The sequence below is a fragment of the Hyla sarda genome, chromosome 1 (genome assembly GCF_029499605.1).
Source record: "Hyla sarda isolate aHylSar1 chromosome 1, aHylSar1.hap1, whole genome shotgun sequence".
Classification (NCBI taxonomy): domain Eukaryota; kingdom Metazoa; phylum Chordata; class Amphibia; order Anura; family Hylidae; genus Hyla; species Hyla sarda.
Genome location: NC_079189.1, coordinates 485,814,752 through 485,835,160, shown reverse-complemented (window position 1 = coordinate 485,835,160; position 20,409 = coordinate 485,814,752). Strand labels below are relative to the sequence as shown.

Genomic DNA, 20,409 nt, shown 5'->3' with positions numbered 1-20,409 from the left:
TAATGTTGGCCATTCATATTAGACTCGGTTGAACCCGCTGATTTTGGTGGGACTGGCCAACCATCTCAAATCCATGAAGGTCTCCCCACTTTATCCTGACAGCAGATGTCCTGGGAGAGAATTTTAGAGCTGTTTGAGTCCAGCATAGTGGATCCTTTTTATTTTCTAGGAGATACTCTGCCGCAAAAGGTTTGTCAGTGTTTTTTTTTTTATATATAAACCCTCTGTTGAGCACATGCTTGCCCAAGGACTGTTAAGTGTATGGCCAACCTAAATAGTCACTGTAATTTTAAACAACTTTCCTCTACTTGATAGCCGTTGTGATTACCAAACATGACCCCCTAAAATGTCTCTAGTCACAGCCTTAAAGGGGTACTCCGCTGCTCAGCGTTTGGAACAAACTGTTCCGAACACTGGAGCCGCCACTGGGAACTAGTGACATCATAGCTCCGCCCCCTCATGAGGTCACGCTCCCTCAATGCAAGTCTGTGGGAGGGGGCATGATGTCCGTCATGAGGAGGTGGGGCTATGACATCACGAGCTCCTGATGCCGGCTCCAGCGTTCGGAACAGTTGTTCCAAACGCTGAGCAGCGGAGTACCCCTTTAACAAGACTGATTACAGGCACTTTCTATTACCTTAGCTGTCTAGACAATTATCATGACATGTGCAGGTAAAAGTGCACTGGACTGAGCAGGCTGTCACTGTGCTGGGTTGATACACAGTACAGTACTATAGATGGCATATGGGGGAGGAGGGTTACTGATATGTTGCCTTCACAAGGTGTCATGTGAGCAGAAATAAAAACGGCTGCATAGCAAGGAAGGTGTTATACGAAGTACAGAACTGCTGCTGAGCGGGAAACCATAAAGTACTTTTTAAGGACATTGTACCCTCTGAATGACAAAGACAGACAGGCCCAAGGATTGTAGTTACACCACCTAGGCTCTATTCCTTTCTCCTGCACATAGCAATACCTAAATCCAGCACCTATTTCCTGTGTTTTGCTTTGGTCTCTGTTACTGGAGAGAGACTGAGCCTAACAGAAGGCAGTGGAAAGCATATTGCAGCAAGGAGAGACACCTACTGACCAAGACTTTGGAGCTTTTTGTTAGGGATAAAATTATATGTATATTTTTGGTTGAAAAAAAATGCTATATTGCCTGTGTGTCTTGGCTGGGACAAAATACAGGAAGTGTGGGTGAACAAGCAGGGCTCTGTTACGTGCTCCCGACTCACACAGAAGGCTGAGGGACAAGCCAGGAGCCTGCACAGAGCCCTGTTTCTTCTTGCCTCACTTCCTGTATTTGGTCTCTACCAAGACACACAGGCAATAGCTACAGGGACAAGAAAGCATTATTACACCCAAAAATATACACATTTTTCAATCCATGTATATTTATAAATATACGTACAATGATATCTGCATTACATAAAATATTTTTACAATTTACAGTGCCCATTTAAGTGACTTAGGCTGCTTTCACACTATAAAATTCATCCGTTTTAAAGATCCGTTTGATGTTCCGTTATGAAAACCCTGAAAATGGGCCATTAAACGCCCGTTAGAAAATCCCATACGTCCGTTAGAAAATCCCATTATAGTCTATGGGATTTTTACATTATCCGTTTCAATCCGTTATAGTCAGTTATTAATAACAGACGTTATTTTGTGACGGAAGATGGTAATGGGAGAAATAGTGCATGCACTATTTCTTCCGTTCATTCTCCTGTCACAAAATAACGTCCATTATTAATAACTGACTACAACGGATTAAAACGGATAATGTAAAAATCCCATAGACTATAATGGGATTTTCTAACGGACGTATGGGATTTTGTAATGGACGTTTAATGGCCGATTTTCAGGGTTTTCATAACGGAACATTAAACGGATCTTAAAAACGGATGAATTTTATAGTGTGAAAGCAGCCTTACAAATATGTTGCAGATTACATAGTCTATCACATGAAGGCTAGTTGTATGAAATGACAGTGGCAATGTAATATTTCTGGGTGAACAGTAAGATTTTTTTGATAGTTAAAGAGTACCTGTCACCAAACTGGACACTTAATATATTGTTCCTTATGTAAATATGACACTTTGCGATTTACTTGCTGTTAAAATTCTCAACCTTTTATAAGTGTTTAATGTGATTGAAAAAAACGTCCACTAGGTTGTTCCCTGCCGCAAGTCAAACAGTAGGTTTGGTCTCCTCCCGGCCTGGCAGGAGACCAAACTCGGGAAGTGCGTGCGGGGCATGGTGAGGCACAGCTCTCGCAGGCTTCTGTGGCATCGTGCCCACTTTCTCCTGCTGGGAGAAATGTAAACAAGGGGAAAGGTATGATACAGAGCTTTTTAAAGCGCAGCAAAAATGTTAAGGGCAGGGGGGGTGTTAGGGGTAGTTAGGGAATATAATCTGATTTGGTTTAGAAAATATGGTTTGATAACAGGTACTCTTTAAAGCGTACCTGTCAGATCCCACAAAAAAAAAAATACTAAAATATTACTCAGTACCTAATCCTGACCATGTTCACCTCATTTTTATGCCTCCATCACCTATATTTATTATAAAAATACTTTTTTTCATTAGCTCACAGTGTTAGAAATTCTCTCAGGGGAAGGGGACATATGCCTCCTTGTAGTGGTGGAAGGTGATAAGTGTGTCTGCTCATGCAGCCTTGTTTGAGTCCTCTCTTGTCCATGACTCATGGACAAGCCTGAGGCTGCTGCAGTACTTGTTAGTGTCCCAGTAGGAATGGGGACCCCTAGTGGTGGGATTTTCAGAGGCGGTTTTCTTAAAAAAAAATGTTTAAACAACCATATTACAAAAGGTCTTTGATTTATCAGTTAAACATATAACAAGTTTTTTGATCTGGCAGTGCCCATTTAATGCAAAGGACATATTTGAGATGTTACTTGTTCTCCTTTGTCTCTAGAGTTGTCAGCCAACACAGCTGCTTTTGCAAAGAGTGCTGCTATGCTTGGCAATTCCGAGGATCACACTGCACTGTCCCGAGCTTTATCACAGCTGGCAGAAGTAGAAGAAAAGATAGACCAGTTACATCAGGAGCAAGCATTTGCCGACTTCTATGTGTTTTCAGAACTCCTCAGTGACTACATCCGACTCATTGCTGCTGTAAAAGTAGGTGCATTGTGCTATTTGGGGTAATGAAGCAAAATGTGTGTGTGATGTAGATTTATATGAATATATGCAATATCTACCCTTCTAACACTGTTGTTGTTTAATAGACTGCCAACATTTACAAAGCCTTCCTAAGCAGGGGAACCTGTCATAGCAGCAAAGCAGAGAAATGGCAGCAATAGGTAACTAGTTCCACATTACAGGCAGTCTGTCACCTATATCTGCTGCTAAGAGATACAGAGCCTTTAAGACAGCTGTTAGGTTTGAAAAGTAAGTTATTTCTTTCCTGTAGCTGATGGTGGTTGTCATACTTTTAAAAATGTCTTCTTTTTTTTTTTTCTCAGCCAAGTGTCAAGGAGGTAGGGCGGAGCTGGTCAAGTGCCACAACCTTGGGCACCTCCTGCCTGTAATGTGGAACTAGTTACCTACTGCTGCCATTCCTCCACTATGCTGCTATAACAGCCTCCACCAATGCTCAGGGTAGGCTTTTAAAATGTTGGCAGCCTATTCAGCAAGAACAGTTTTAGCAGGGTCAACCTCTGGTATTTAGCTGTAGGCCCAGATTCATCTTATGAAGGTGTTGTTCAGTATAAACATTACAAGGCCATGTTCACAAGGCAGATTTGCTGTGGAAAATCTGCAGTAATCTTTATTGCACTGAACTAAATTTTAAAATCTCTTTCACAATTTGCAGAAGAAATCTGTGGGGATCTTAGTGATTTAATAAGGATTCTGATATTGCATACACTATTCTGTGGAAAGCTGATTAAAGGGGTATTCCAGTGTGACATCACAGGAAAAAACTTTTTTATATATATATATATATATATATATATCTATCAACTGGCTCCAGAAAGCTAAACAGATTTGTAAATTACTTCTATTAAAAAATCTTAATCCTTCCAGTACTTATGAGCTTCTGAAGTTAAGGTTGTTCTTTTCTGTCTAAGTGTTCTCTGATGACACGTGTCTCGGGAAACGCCCAGTTTAGAAGAGGTTTGCTATGGGGATTTGCTTCTAAACTGGGCATTTCCCGAGACAGGTGTCATCAGAGAACACTTAGACAGAAAAGAACAACCTTAACTTCAGAAGCTCATAAGTACTAAAAGGATTAAGATTTTTTAATAGAAGTAATTTACAAATCTGTTTAACTTTCTGGAGCCAGTTGATATATAAAAAAAAAAGTTTTTTCCTGGATAACCCCTTTAACTCCAGCCATACCTTTACAAATAGTGATCATAGAAGAACTCAGATCCTGCCTTTTTTAACCCCATTTGATGCTGCAGTCAATAGCAACTGTGGTATCTAGATAGAATATGGCAACATAATGGAGTTTTAAATGTCTAATTTTTAAATTAGTAAAATCATATTGGTAGTATTGTAGTGGTACTGACCTTAAGAATAAAATGAACTTTCCATTTGTACTGCTTTGTGAAAGTTATAATAGTAAAAACCACAAAAATTTCCCTGCAGCAGCCCGCATTCTATGCATAGCTGCTTCTGCAGTTTCGGAAACCGCCGGGCTTCCGAGATGGCCCCCTCCATTCATTTCTATGGGAGGGGGCGTAACGGCCGCAACGCCCTCTCCCATAGACATGAATGAATGGACGTGGCGTGACGTCACATCCCCATCTCGGAAGCCCGGCGGTTTCCAAAACTGCAGACGCAGCTACGCATAGAATGCGGGCTGCTGCAGGGAGATCACGGCGGGTCCTAGTGGCGCCCCCCCCCCATGATCAGACATCTTATCCCCCATCCTTTGGATATGGGATAAGATGTTTTTGCCCGGAATACCCCTTTAAGCTTTTATTTGAAGGACCCATTGGAAGAATTTGGGATACTAATATTTATTGCAATTCCTAGGGTGTGTTTGATCAACGAATAAAGTGTTGGCAAAAATGGCAAGATACCCAGATTAACCTGCAGAAGAAGCGGGAGGCGGAGGCCAAGCTCCAGATTGCTAACAAACCAGACAAACTTCAGCAAGCAAAAGATGAAATCCGAGAGGTATATCTCTTACTCTAAAGCATTGATGGCACAATTCTTTCGAAATACTATCTTTTCTATTTATTCATTCATTAAAAGTTTATGCAGTTATGTGCCAAGAGCAGCCAGCAGCACCAACCTCAGATTGCTGAACTATCTCCTAACTTACTATTTTTTATTTTAATTTTATTTATTTATATAGCACCTACAGATTCCACAGCGCTACTGCTACTACTTTTTTCATGTTTATTATAAGTAAATCCAATAATATGGATTGAGAATTTCCAATGTATACATGGTTTTTAAACAAAAATAGAAAAACCGAAACCTAGCCGCACATCCACAGCTTGTATTATGATCTACGTGCTTCTCAGCATAATTTACAAGCCCACTCGCCACATCAAGGCCACCTGGGAAGAGTGGGGTCCCTGAACTAACACTGGCTTAGGGCCTAGGGGCAGCAACCGCCACATGGCACCATGCTCACAGAGGGTATGACCGAGTTGCCAGGCAGCCCCACTGCTGCTCAAGCAAGCCCCTGGCTCCGGGCCACACCACCCCACAGACAAAGCACCACAGCAAAAATGGTTGCCACAGAGCACCAGTGTGAACACCTACCATGTTCTCCCTGCCAGAGGGCTAGGAGGAAACTCATATGTAGTCTCCTCCTAGCTTGGGCTGAATGGGTGGAGTGGAGTGCTGGCAGTGGAACAGGGGAGTGACTACAAATGTAAGGCAAAAATAAAAAAATACAAACATAGCCGCACATCCACAACTGGTATTTTGAGCTACTTGCTTCTCAGCATAATTTAAAAACTAACACGTTGTTAGTATACATTTTGATCAAAAAAGTACAAGTATGTTATTAAGCCTTGCAATAATATTGTACTACCTGTGTGAGTGTGTATGTACTAAAGTTGTTTACTTGTTGCGTGGAGATATTTGGCATTTGTATTGTTGATAAAAGCACAAAGGCTTAAAACAATGAATTTCTGATCATTTTTTCCCATGCTTCATAAAGGAGATTGAAGAGGTAGGATATGATTCACCATTCACTATTCCCTAGTAGATTGTAAACATTGTGTGTTGGTGCCTCTGTATACTTCTCAATTATATTCCAGAATGTTGTAGTTCTGTATGTTTCATCTGTCCTGTGTCTACACTTTGTCTTAATAGCTATAATGAACAGCTCCACATCTGTAGCTTACAATCCATTTCCATCATGTTTGTTGTCTTTTTAGATTGTCAGTTCCAGTGCTTTTCTTGTGGCTTTGTCTCCTTGGTGTAGATATTTACTTTTAAATATTGTGGTTTTAAAATGGCATTATACAACATCATATGAACGTCATATACAATGAATGGCCACTTTATAACAGACCGTAGCTATTTCACATGTGGAGCTTCCCTGTATGTAGATTAGACATGTGACTCTGGAATGCAGCAAAAAAAATATATCAAGTGAGCAAGGTTTTTGTATTTTTTATTTAAAAAAAAAAAATTTGTGTTAATTTCAGTATGAATCCACATTAGGTGAATTTATATATATATTATATATTATATATTATATATATTATATATATTATATATATATATATATTATATAATATATATATAATATAATATATATATATATATATATATATTATATAATATATATATATATATATTATATAATATATAAATATATATTATATATATATATATAAATATATATATATATAATTTCTAATGAATTGTGGGCATTGGTGCTAGAATTTCCAAGGCCACTGCAAACCTTGTGGGGTCTTCTCAAGCAGTGGTGTTGAAAGTATACTGAGGATTGCTGTGTTCAGGAAAGGAAAGCCATACTGTGAAAGGGGATCCTGAGGGCTTAAAGGGGTACTCCACTGGCCAGCGTTCGGAAGTAAATGTTCCGAACGCTGTTTTTCGCGCTGTGGGGGCGGCCACGCCCCTCGTGACATCACGGCCATGCCCCCTAAATGCAAGTCTATGGGAGGGGGCGTGACGGCCGAGCCCCACAGCACGAAAACAGCATTCGGAACATTTACTTCCAAACGCTGGCCAGTGGAGTACCCCTTTTAACAAAGTTGTCGACAGAAGAGAATGTCTATATTGGTTCTAATGAACAGGTAGGGCACGGCCAACAAAGTTGCAGCCAAATACAATGCTGGTGCTCCAGCTAAAGGTGGCCATACATTTTCAATAGCTGTCTATCTCTGTACACAAATGAATGTTAGGCATAACTAAACATTCATATGTTCTCTCTGGAAAACAAAAGGCACAGACAGTTAAAATGCCTGACTCTTCTCTTCTGCAACATCTGTCAAGACACCGCCATACATGTTGGAGAGTCAGCTAGGTTTGACCAAATTTTGTCTACAGTGTCTGAACGTACAACTAGTCATGCCTTAGCATAGATCGGCTATCACAGCGTATGCCCAGATCCAGTGTCATTAAGGTCCACAGGAAACAGGAATACTTTAGTGGGCAACAGAGCAAAAAAATCTGAGCAGTGAGAAAATATCACCTGGTGAGATGAATCCAGATTTCTGTTTTATCATGCTGATAGGAGGTTAGAATTTGGCACTAGCAGCATGAATCGATGAAGCCTTGCTGTTGATAGTTCAGGCTGGTGGAGGGGGGCGTCATTTGATACCTCTGGATGGAAGTTTAGACAGTAGGGCTTATCCAATCATTGTGGCAGTCAAGTTCATCCCTTCACAAAATCTATATATACAAATATAGCACTGGCTAAGATCGGTTTTTTATATAAAAAAGGAATTGCAAAAAATTACAAGAAAAATGGCTCCAAGAGTGTTCTCATTTTTCTTGTACTTTTTTGCAATTCCCTTTTTTATATATATATATTTTTTTCATTTTTGGAAATAATTTTGGTTGGAAGCTGTTCACACTTCATTCCAATATAGGTGCGTTTTTTTACAGTCACTGCTGATTTATTCCTCTATACAAGGTACAATTAGCAGTTAGTGGAATTTATGTAATGGAAGGAAGATACATATTTTTGTTTGCATGATTGATGGAGAAGAGAAGAACTGAGTATAAATAGCAGTGATCTAGTCTAGCCATTGATCTCTGAGGAAAGAAAGCGTACTTTCAGAAACGCGTCAGATCCTTTTTGGCCCTAGGCTTCACCAGTAGTGACGTCACTATTAGCTTTTTGGGTTACGTCTTTGCGCTGTATTAGCGGGGAAGCAAGCCGTGAGACGCTTCCAGCCGGAGCAATATCTCCCGGCGTTTGGCTCCCTGCTGTCCTGTTGCATCGCATATGCTATAGGACTACTCAAGCTCCATTCAATTATCAGAATCATCGCAGGATATCAGAATATAACAAAGTAAACGGAACTTCATACCGGAGTGGTACAACTATCGCCATCGCTATCAAGAGGGTGGATCACACAGTGCCGCACCTCTAATGCTGATCTGGTAGGAACCTTCTACATTCAACTTACAAGTGATATATCAGTTAGTTTATTGTATATACCTCCAAGAGCGCCGATACATACTTTTCCCTTATAACCTTCACAACATCTGTTTATCCTCTGGGAAAAGGTCACTTTCAGCAGGACAATGTAGAACACCATAAGGGTTGTATAGCCATTGATTTGTTCCAGGGACATGACAAAGTTATACCTGCAAGTTACCCTTGCTGCTCTGACAGTCCTTTGATGTTTAAAGGGGTATTCCGGCCAAATAAATCTTATCCGCTATCCAAAGAGATAGGGGATAAGAAGTCTCATCGCGGGGGGCCCGTCACGGTCTCGAAAACCTTTTTGTTTCCAGGACTTGAGGAGGGACGTGACACCATGCCCCCTTGTGACGTCACACCACGCCCTCTCCATCCATGTTTATGGACATCATGAGGATGCTGGGCGTGACATCACGTCTCCAGTCCCAGAAACAGAGGTTTTCGAAACTGGAGATGCAGCCCTACATAGAATGCGGGTGCTGCACGGAGATTGGGGGGGGGTCCCACTGGTGGGCACCCCATAATCAGACATTTTATCCCCCATCCTTTTGGACAGGCGATACGATGTATTTGGTCAGAATACCCCTTTAAGTCCTTCTGCCATCTATTTTGTGGCAATTGTTCGAAGCAGTACTGTGCCAATATTCCTGCAGGACACTTTTTACACCTGATTGAATCCCTGCCAGGAAAAATTGATGTGGTTTTGAAGGCCCAAGGAGGTGCAACGTGCTACTAGATGGATGTCTTTAGTACAGTGGCTATTCCGTATTATACATTTATGTACTATTATAACATTACATTTTACAGTGAAACCTCTCCAAAAGACCACCTTATTCAGATAAGAATTTCTGTAAGATTTTCAGTTCCACAATTATGCATTTTTTGAGAAAACCACCCCCTTATAGACCACTTTTTTATGTGCAATTTTGGGTAGTCGTCACAAAAAGAGGTTTTACTGCGGTTATGTACCATCTGACTCAATACATTCGTTTATTTGATTCTTCTTTTTGGATGGTTCTTGAATAGTTTGATAAACTTACTTGTAAAGGATGTGCTGCTGGTTCCTCTTGTACCCACACAATTGTATATTTAATATATAGTTATATATAACCATATTGCCTTATTCATGTAACTGTTAATAGTGTAATACATGGTGGAGGCAGCCTATGGGTAAAATCACACTAGTCAGATTTACCCGATGCAAAAGGTTACTGTACCATGGATCGAGTTGACATGTGCGGATCCTGGCAATTATTTTTTTTCTACACAGATTTTTGTAAATGTGTCAATTTCTGTTGTGGAGTTCAACAAGTAGGTACAAATCAGAAGTAAAATATATTGCTGCAGATTTTGCTGCTGATTAGATTTTTATTTATTTTTGCATAATATGAAGTGTAATAATTAAATACACACTAGTAGGATTTGTTTCACAAATTTGCCAATGGATTATGAAGTGGTGAGCAGCTAATCATTGAATAAGGAGTCTATGATATTGCTGCAATGGTAACCTAAGGCAATTTTTTATGTCCCTTCCTGAAAAGTATTGTGTATTTGATAAAAAAAAAAAAGTGTTTTATATATTGTGTTCAATGTGTGCATGGACCTTATCCTTTTTAATGGCTGACAATAGTTATACAATGATAAATATATTACAGCATAACTCAAAATGGCCAAAAATGGAACCCCCCCCCCCCCCTGATTGTTCTTGCATATACATATCTCAGTTCTTGTCTATGTGCTGGTCAGAGTATGAGTTGTTCATGATTGTCATTGCCTGCTACACCATATTATATATGCAGTATCTCACATAAGTGAGTACATTCGTCACATCTTTGAGTGCACAGCCTGTATAACAGTGTTTAATGTGTGTCTCTTTAAAAGAGTAGTCCAGTCCTGAAAAACTAATCCCCTATCCTAAGCATAGGGGATAAGTTTCAGATCGTGGGAGGTCCGACCGCTGGGGCCCCCTGTGATCTCCTGTACGGGGCCCTTGCTCTCCGGCCAGATAGCATGTGTCGACCACCACACTAAGCGGCGACCGACACGCCCCCTCCATACAGCGCCATGGTAGAGCCAGAGATTGCCGAAGGCAGCACTCCGGCTGTGCCATAGAGTAGTGTATTGAGGGGCGTCAGCCGCCGCTTCGTGCGGTGGTCGACAAGCCCCCTTCCCGTGGACTGCTGCGTTTTGCATTTTTTTTGTTGGTTTTACAGACATGGCAATACTGATTAGGTATAGTTTTTTATTTTTTTTTGGGGTGATAATATAGGGTTTTATTGGGAAAGGGGCATTTATTTTATTTTTTCAATTTATTGAAAAAACTTATTTTTATATATTTCACTTCTTACAGGTTCTACTATACTTCAGTCCACCCGTGGCCTATGGCTGGACCTCACAGGCTGGCCTCCTGCTGCCATGGCAACCAGTGGGATCCCACGATCGCCTTGCGGGATCGCCGTTGGTGGACAAGGGGAGCCCCCTGTCAACCCCATAGATTCTGTGACCAGGACTGATGACTGCATCTATGGGGTTAATGATGCTGAGTCCTGCGCGATCCCGGTCTCGGCAGTTGCGGCAGGACCTCAGCTGTGATTGACAGTTGGGTCCCGTTGACGATCTTGTGCAGCGTGCATATGTCCAGTTGCACTAACTAGCTAGCAACTTGGATGTATGCCTACGTCCTAGGGCGGAAAGGAGCTAAGGGATTAACATTTTATTTAATTCCTTTTTTATTTTTTTTTTACTGTCCCACTAGGAGACTTACTAATAATACATTATAGTGCAGATCTGTACTGCAGTGTATTATGCCTGACAGTGTTACACTGACACGCATAGCGGATAAGACTAGGGCAGAGTCTGATCGGCTTCCGCAGCCAGGTAACAAGAGGCTGTGTGGATGTCTCTGGTTGCCATGGTAACATCAAAACCCTGTGATCTCATTACAGAATCTTGATGGAGAACGGAGGGGGCTCCCTCCTTCTGTCATCCCGATTGTTGCTGTGGTCACACTGACCGCAGCACTTAAGGGGTTAACTGTAAGGATCGGCGCACAGCTCAGCTCTTGACAGTTGTGTGGGGTGCCCAGCAATACATTGCAGCCGATCACCACGAGAATGGACGTATATATATATATATATATATATATATATATATATATATATATACGTCCATTTGTGGCAAGGCACTGCAAAAATTTACGTATATATCTGTCCATTTGTGGAAAGGGGTAATGGCTGTGTGTTGAGTTAGTTTGAAGGGGCAGCAAAATTAAACACTTATACAGGCTATGCACTCACAAAATTGTAGCATTGAGTGTCATTTTGTCAGTATTGTTACATAAAAAGATATATATACTGTATATGCCGGCGTATAAGATGACTTGGTGTATAAGACTACCCGCAACTAAGGTAGGCAGTATAGTTCCCCCCACATTAGGTAGGCAGTATAGTTCCCCCCACATTAGGTAGGCAGTATAGTTCCCCCCACATTAGGAAGGCAGTATAGTTCCCCCCCCCACATTAGGAAGGCAGTATAGTTCCCCCCCCCACATTAGGTAGGCTGTATAGTTCCCCCCCACATTAGGTAGGCAGTATAGTTCCCCCCCCCCCACATTAGGTAGGCAGTATAGTTCCCCCCCCCCCCACATTAGGTAGGCAGTATAGTTCCCCCCCACATTAGGTAGGCAGTATAGTTCCCCCCCACATTAGGTAGGCAGTATAGTTCCCCCCCACATTAGGTAGGCAGTATAGTTCCCCCCCACATTAGGTAGGCAGTATAGTTCCCCCCCACATTAGGTAGGCAGTATAGCTGCCCCCACATTAGGTTGCGAAGCTGCCCCCACATTAGGTTGCGAATCTCCCCCCCCACATTAGGTTGCAAAGCTCCTCCCCCCCCCATTAGGTTGCAAAGCTCCTCCCCCCCCCATTAGGTTGCAAAGCTCCTCCCCCCCCCACATTAGGTTGCGAAGCTCCCCCCCCCCCCCCCCACATTAGGTTGCGAAGCTCCCCCCAACAGACATACAGCTTCCAGCCATATACAGTGTATGGCTGCAGGCTGTATGTCTGTACTGCCCCCACAGTGTTCCGATCACCGCTCCTCCGGCCCGGGTCACCATCTACTGCTATGGCCTATGGACCATAGCAGTAGGTGCAGGGACCGGGGAGCGGTGACCGGATCACTTAAGATAGCACGGCCGGTCACTCACCAGGCCCCGGTCGGCGCGCGTCCTCGTGCGGTCCTCCTGGTCCTGCGCTCCTCTGCCTCTACGGTTGTAGGCACGTGACGTCACTGACGTCCCGTGCGTACAACCATAGAGAAGGAGGACCGGACCGAAGGAGGATCGCAGGAGGACACGCGCCACCAGCGAATGGTAAGTTACCGGCGGACATCCTTATGTCCAGAAAGGATTTTTCGGGACACAGGGATGTCCGGCATAGGAATACCTATGATTATCTGCCCGGGCCAGCTTCTGTGTGTCGCTGCAGGCAGGGGGCCGGCCAGAGCTGCTAAAAACCTAATACTGTATACTAAAAACCAGGGGGCCTCCAGCTGTTGTAAAACTACAACTCCCAGCATGCCCAGACAGCCTTTGCTGTGCTGGGAGTTGTAGTTTCACAACAGCTGGAGGCACCCTGGTTTTTAGTATACAGTATTAGTTTTTACTTGCTCTGGCCAGCCCCCGCCTGCAGCCGCACACAGGAGCCGGCCTGGGCAGATAATCAGAAGTTTTCCTATCCCGGACCTCACTACCCGGTGTATAAGACGACCCCCAGCTTTTCAGAAGAAAATTCGGGGTTAAAAAGTCGTCTTGTACGCCGGGATATATGAGATAGATATAGATATACGGTATAGATAGATAGATAGATAGATGGATGGATATAGAGATATATATATATATAGAGAGAGAGATATATGATATATGATAAAAAAAATTCAAGCAATTCATATGGGATATATTTTCTACAACATCTACATTTAAAGAATGTAAGTGTCCTATATATATTATAGTTCTTTGATGTACCGTATGTATAGAAGGATAGCACTCACCACACTGCTTCTTTCTTGCTTATTCTTTATTAGTTCATAAACATCTCAGCGGAATAAAACAGCAGGGAATTTATTTCTTCTGAGGTGTTTATAAACAAAGAATAAGCAAGAAAGAAGTGGTGTGGTGAGTGCTATCCTTCTTCTATACATACATCATTGAATGCAGCGTTGTGTGTGTTCTACGATGAGCACCCCCACCACTACAGCGGCCCCTGCACCAATCGGGACATTTGTTAATCTGCTAAAATAATTGCATAGAGTCCAGACAATGCAGTGCCAGGTGCTACTTACTGTATCTGCTACCTATGATATTATTGTTCTTTCCTCACTTAGGCTGACAACACTACTTGTAAGCATAGAGGTCTTTGGTCATTTACACATTGTTTAAATAGAACAATGAGGTATATGGTGGTGATTATCATATTTTATATCTATATTTCAACCCCTTCCTTTCCATACAACATACTTGACGGGTTCAGACTAGCATATGACGTATGGCGGTCGATTGTATTTTCATTTGAGAAAGTTTTAAAATGTTTGTACAAATGTTTAAATCTTACATCTATGTGACCAACCTGAGGATGAATTACGGGTGTCTAAGGCTGCATTCACACCTCATTTTCATTGTACGGATGCCGGATCTGGCTGGGGGAGGGGAAAACCGGGGTGCTCCCGTACCCCAGCCGGACCGGCACTGAAATCCATTTAATGAGCTGACCGGAGTCGAAAGGTGACTCCAGTTGGCTCATTTTTTACCCGTATCCGGATTTGTGACCGGACCTAAAACCGTACAGTGAAAACGAGGTGTGAATGCAGCCTAAGAAATTTAAAGATTCTCCAAGATTCTGCCAGTGCAGCAATTTAATCTCTGGCAGGATTCTTTACCTCTATGTGTCTTTAATTCGCCTTCTACTGCAACATGCTGGGGTGTTTAGGAGGCACATGTCAGATGTCTGTAAATATTTTACAATATTTAATCAGAAGGTTATTTTGCATTTTACTGTTTGTCTTCTCAGTTGGAAGAAAAAGTTCAACAAGGAGAACGAGATTTTGAACAGATCTCCAAAACTATTCGCAAGGAAGTAGGAAGATTTGAGGTATATTTGTTATTTCAGGTCCTATAGTTAATTTATAAACCAAACACACACATTCTTTCATTATTAAATCATATAGTATAAGATGTTACAATAGACCCTTCTCCTTTTTCTCTATCCCTTTAGAAAGAACGTGTGAAAGACTTTAAAACTGTTATTATCAAGTATTTAGAATCATTAGTACAAACACAACAACAGGTAAATATAAATCTTAATCATTTCTTTTCTTTTATATGATATTGAAGATCTGTTATCCCATTTATGTTGGAGAATTTTACAATTTAGGAGCTTGCTGTAACCTTAATTACTAGGTTGCTTCTGGTCTTATTTCTTTAAAAAGGTATTCTCATCTCCTATCCACAGGATGTGCCATTAATGTCTATTAGATGCGGGTCCCACCTTTGGGACTAGCACCTATCCCAAAACCAAGGGCCCCCCAGCCGCGTCTGGCTGCCACAAGCAGACTTGGAAGGGTAGGGTGCCCTCAATGGGAATACTGCTTTAACACACAATGATGTACTTGTGCATCATGAATTGTCTTACATTTAAGGCTTAATGACATACAGGCATATCATGGGAAATGTGCAGACGGGGAAGCTGTGTTCCCATGTGATCACCTAGTCACAGAAAAGGCTAAAGGCACCACTGCTGGGACCCCGACCAGCCATAATAATGGGAGTCCATGCCTGCTATTTGATTGGAGATGCAGTTGGGCATGCATGCTTCTCCTTTTTTTTTTTCCGTATATATATATATTCTGTGGAAGTGATTTAAATTGAATGGGGTGGCAGTACACGTGCTCCAACCACCGTTCCATTTAGACATGGGATTCCTATTCTTGTGATCATATATATAAAACTCAATGGCCCAGATTTATCAAACTGTGTGAGAGAAAAAGTGGAGGGATTTTCCCACAGCAGCCAATCGCAGCTCAGCTAAGGAGCTGTGGTAAAGTGAAAGCTGAGAAGTGATTGGTTGCTGTGGGAAAATCACTCCACTTTTTTTTTCCTCACACAGTTTGATAAATCTGAGCAAATGTGTGTGTATGTTCCAGCATCACTTCCAAACGGCTAAAGATCTTTCCATGAAACTTGGTACACGTTACTTATATGTCCACTAAAAATATAGGATAGTTATTTAACCCTAGGAGCATCAGGGCTTTTGTTTACAGTCCCATGCAAGTCTATGGGAAATGTATGTTCCAGCATAACTTCCAAATGGCTGGAGATATTTTGATAATATATAATACTAGGTCACGTGACTTATGTCAACTACAAATATAGGATAAATTAACCCTAACCTCCCCCCTTATGTGAAGGATGGGGTTTTTGTATATAGTAAATATATATGGGACTTCTGGTACCTTACTCCACAATTTTGGCTTATAATAACAACAACTCAGTCTAATTGGTGAGAACAATATATGAGGAGAGGATATGAGGACAGCATAGGAGGACGATATTTGGGGATGGGATATGAGGACAAAATATGAGGACGGCACAGGAGGTCGGGATATATGGACGGCACAGGAGGTCGGGATATGAGGACAAAAGCTTCATGCTTTTGTTGCTTTTTTTTTTTCCCCCCGCAAGGATCAAGTAGGAAAAACTGGGCATTGCCGGGTACTCTGCTAGTGAGGCTCCGAATGATGCTCCCCCTGCAGTAATGTACTGTTAAAGGGTTGCTCCGGGAAAGTTAATAAAAATGCCCCAAAGCCACCACAATACCTGTTCTGTGAACCCTGTAGTTATCCAAGTGGTTTTGGTAGCTCTTGTGGCCCCTGTAGTATCCTTTATATTCCTTTTCCTTGCTTGCAGCCCAGACTACAACTCCCAGAAGTCAGTGCAGCTCTGTGTAATGGCTGCCAGCCAATTGCTTTCACTATCTGTGCTATGTTAACAGTTAGCAGCACACATGACATGTCTTTTGTTTTAAACTATCCCCCCCCCCCCCCCCCACAGCAATAAATCATGCTATGCTTTGAATGGCAGCAGTCAGTGGTAAGATCTATAGCAGGAAAAGAGCAGCAGTATGTGCTGAGGAGACTTGGCTTCTCTGCAGGCAAGGTCTTTACACAGGGAGAGGGAGGGAAAGGGGAAGTTGTGGCTGTGAAGCCAGACATCACGTGGCAATTGTCGTGCAGGAGGGTGCGGGCTAGGTCTCAGTGAGGGGTTTACACAGAGACAAGCAGAATCTGAATAGGACTTCTTTCTCTCACACCCTGCATGTAAGTGACAGCTGAAACTGTCTATATAGCTAATGAATGATATTTAGACAAATAGGTTGGTGAGAGGGAAAGGATGGGCTATGGGTTTAGTTTCCTGGAGTACCCCTTTAATAAGTGCTTTCTGGCAAACTCTACTAAGACCCAAAGTAGGTTGGACCTTAAGGTTAAGGGCAGCCTCTTTTTGCCTATATGCCTTGTTAGAGTATACAGACATAAAGTGTCCTTTTACATTTTATTAACTTTGATTTGATTGTACCTGAGATCAGATGATCAGCAGTAGAAATGAGCTGTCACGCAAGCCCTATGAAAGATTTAAATGTAAAAAGGGGGCTGCAGCTTATGCAGAGTCCAAACTTTTCATGTCAAAGGGTGCTGAACTTCAGTGACATGGTGCCACTTCTACACAATGTAACATGCCAAGGCTTCCTGCTAATGTACATTAGATACATCCAGGTGTGATAGATAAACAGCTCTGTGTGCACGTATCTTTACGGCTGTGGAGACGTTTTTCAGGAGGTTAACATAGCAAAATAAAGCATTAGGCTGTATACTTCCCAACTGAAGCTAAATTCTAACAGTGTTCTTGTAGTTACTGAATTGTTTCTCATTGTTAAGAATGTGTATAGTATTGATAATATCAGGTGTCCTCCTCTACAGACGTTTTTAACAGTGTTCTTGTAGTTACTGAATTGTTTCTCATTGTTAAGAATGTGTATTGTATTGATAATATCAGGTGTCCTCCTCTACAGACGTGTTACCTGTACAAGGCTAGAACTTGATCCTACAGGTGTAATACAGATACACTTATAGACATTAGTTACAATTTAACAGTAACCACTACAGAATGTTCTTATTTCAGATAACTCAATATTTTTCATTTATGAGATAATCATTTAAATGTTAATGTTGGCACCCCTGACATATTTTTCTAGAAAATAAGGTATTTCTCACAGAAAAGGATTGCAGTAACACGTGTTTTGCTATACACATGTTTATTCCCTGTCTGTATTGGAACTAAACCAAAAAAAGGCAGAAAAAAAAGCTAATTGTACATAATGTCCCACCAAACTCCAAAAATGAGCTGGACAAAATTATTGGCACCTTTTCAAAATTGTAGAAAAATAAGATTGTTTCAAGCATGTGATGCTCCTTTAAACTCACCTGGGGCAAGTAACAGGTGTGGGCAATATAAAAATGACACCTGAAAGCAGATAAAAAGGAGAGAAGTTCACTTGGTCTTTGCATTGTGTGTCTGTGTGTGCTACATGAAGCATGGACAACAGAAAGAGGAGAAGAGAACTGAGGACTTGAGAACTAAAATTGTGGAAAAATATAAACAATCTCAAGGTTACAAGTCCATCTCCAGAGATCTAGATTTGCCTTTGTCCACAGTGCGCAACATTATCAAGAAGTTTGCAACCCATGGCACTCTAGCTAATCTCCCTGGGCGTGGACGGAAGAGAAAAATTGATGAAAGGTGTCAACCGGATAGTCCGGATGTTTACTGAAAATGGAATAAGGCCTGCAAATAAAAGAACACAGTACCTACAGTCAAACATGGTGGAGGTTCGTTGGTGATTTGGGGTTGTTTTGCTGCCTCTGGCCCTGGGTGCCTTGAATTTGTGCAAGGCATCATGAAATTTGAGGATTATCAACGGAGTTTGGGTCGTATTTTACAGCCCGGTGTCAGAAAGCTGGGTTTGCGTCCGAGATCTTGGGTCTTCCAGCAGGACAATGACCCCAAACATATGTCAAAAAGCACCCAGAAATGGATGGGAACAAAGCGCTGGAGAGTTCTCAAGTGGTCAGCAATAAGTCCAGAACTAAATCCCCTTGAATACCTGTGGAGAGATCTTAATATTGCTGTTGGGAAAAGGCGCCCTTCCAATAAGAGAGACCTGGAGCAGTTTGCAAAGGAAGAGTGGTCCAACATTCCGGCTGAGAGGTGTAAGAAGCTTATTGATGGTTATAGGAAGCGACTGATTTCAGTTAATTTTTTCCTAAGGGTGTGCAACCAAATATAAATTTAAGGGTGCCAATAATTTTGTCCAGCTCATTTTTGGCGTTTGGTGTGACATATGTCCAATTTGCTTTTTTCCTTCTTTTTTTGTTTAGTTCTAATACACACAAAGGGAGTAAACATGTGTATAGCAAAACATATGTTACTGCAATCCTTTTCTGTGAGAAATACTTCATTTCCTAGAAAACTTCCAGGGGTGCCAACATTTACGGCCATGACTGTATCTAGAAGCTATGATTTGCCTTAGAATTTACATATCGCAATAAAGCGTTCAATTGTCTTTTTTCCTCTTTTTCTCCTTCTAGCTTATAAAATATTGGGAAGCATTTCTACCTGAAGCCAAAGCTATAGCCTAGAATGAAGACTATTCCACATTCAGATCATCAATTGACATTCACCGCATTCCACAATAAAATTGTGTTTCAAATCAAAGAAAATATCAAGATAAACCACTCTATATTTTATTAACATGTGGCTTCTTTTTATATACTATTGCTTTTTAATAAGAGTGCTGCATGTCCTGACCCATTCCAATGGACTGTGGCATGATATTCTGCAATATTTTGCTGAATTGAACACTAATGTGTCTTAATATTTTGCATTTATCAAGTGCAGATGAAAGCAAGAAAAGTTTTTATTTTGAAGTATTTTCTTTGAAAAATCAGTTCCGTCAAATGATATTTACCTTATCTTTATGAAGCAAATTCTTGTTGCATTTATAAGTGTTCACTTACACATTCCTGTACAGATATTATGATTTTGTGATTATTATAATAAAGGTATATTCCTTGTGAAATGCTCACTTTTTCTTTTGTGCCTGGTTTGTGGAAGCTGCTTTGAAATTACTTTAATGGAGTTCAGATGGTTAATCTGTACATCTTGTCCACCAGCATTATTTCAATTTTTGCCTTCACAATATTCTGAGAACGACAAAAAACAAGCAATGTAGTGGAAACCTATAATCACTTATTCTGCTGCAACCTTAAAGCGAAACTGTCACCAAGAATATGCTTGTGAAGCTGCACACACCGTGCACTAGGGCTTCACAAGCATATTTTAGGCATACCTTTAGTGGCACCTTAGGCTAGTTTAAACAACCAAGCTTTATAATACCCTCAGGAGTCAGACTGACAGTCTGGGAGCCACTTGGCGCTCGAGTATTACAGATGGGGATTGGACAGTGGTATGGCACACTCTGATGATGCAGTATTTCCTAGTCCATAAATACCCACACGGTACATGGGGAAGCATGCTTGCCTCAATACCTCCTGATGACAGTGATCAATCACCGAAAAATGTAGAGGAGGCCAGTCTTGATGTTTTTAAATAATGTACTGGATTCTAGTTGGACATAATAAGTGGAGAGTTGTTCCACAATTTTTGGGATGAGCCCTAAATGCTTTCA

The 20,409-nt window shown here is 41.5% G+C and overlaps 1 protein-coding gene across 1 annotated transcript in view; it reads left to right on the top strand.

The window, feature by feature from the left end:
* Positions 1–19,800, top strand: part of SNX2 (sorting nexin 2) — a 63,540-nt gene extending 43,740 nt beyond the window's left edge. Inside the window, exons 11-15 of the mRNA XM_056537345.1 lie at positions 2,939–3,144; positions 5,008–5,151; positions 14,680–14,760; positions 14,884–14,955; positions 19,310–19,800. Of these exons, the coding sequence (XP_056393320.1) occupies positions 2,939–3,144; positions 5,008–5,151; positions 14,680–14,760; positions 14,884–14,955; positions 19,310–19,360 (554 nt within the window). The 3' untranslated portion in view covers positions 19,361–19,800. The remainder of the gene's footprint in view (positions 1–2,938; positions 3,145–5,007; positions 5,152–14,679; positions 14,761–14,883; positions 14,956–19,309) is intronic.
* Positions 19,801–20,409: the final 609 nt, after the last annotated feature.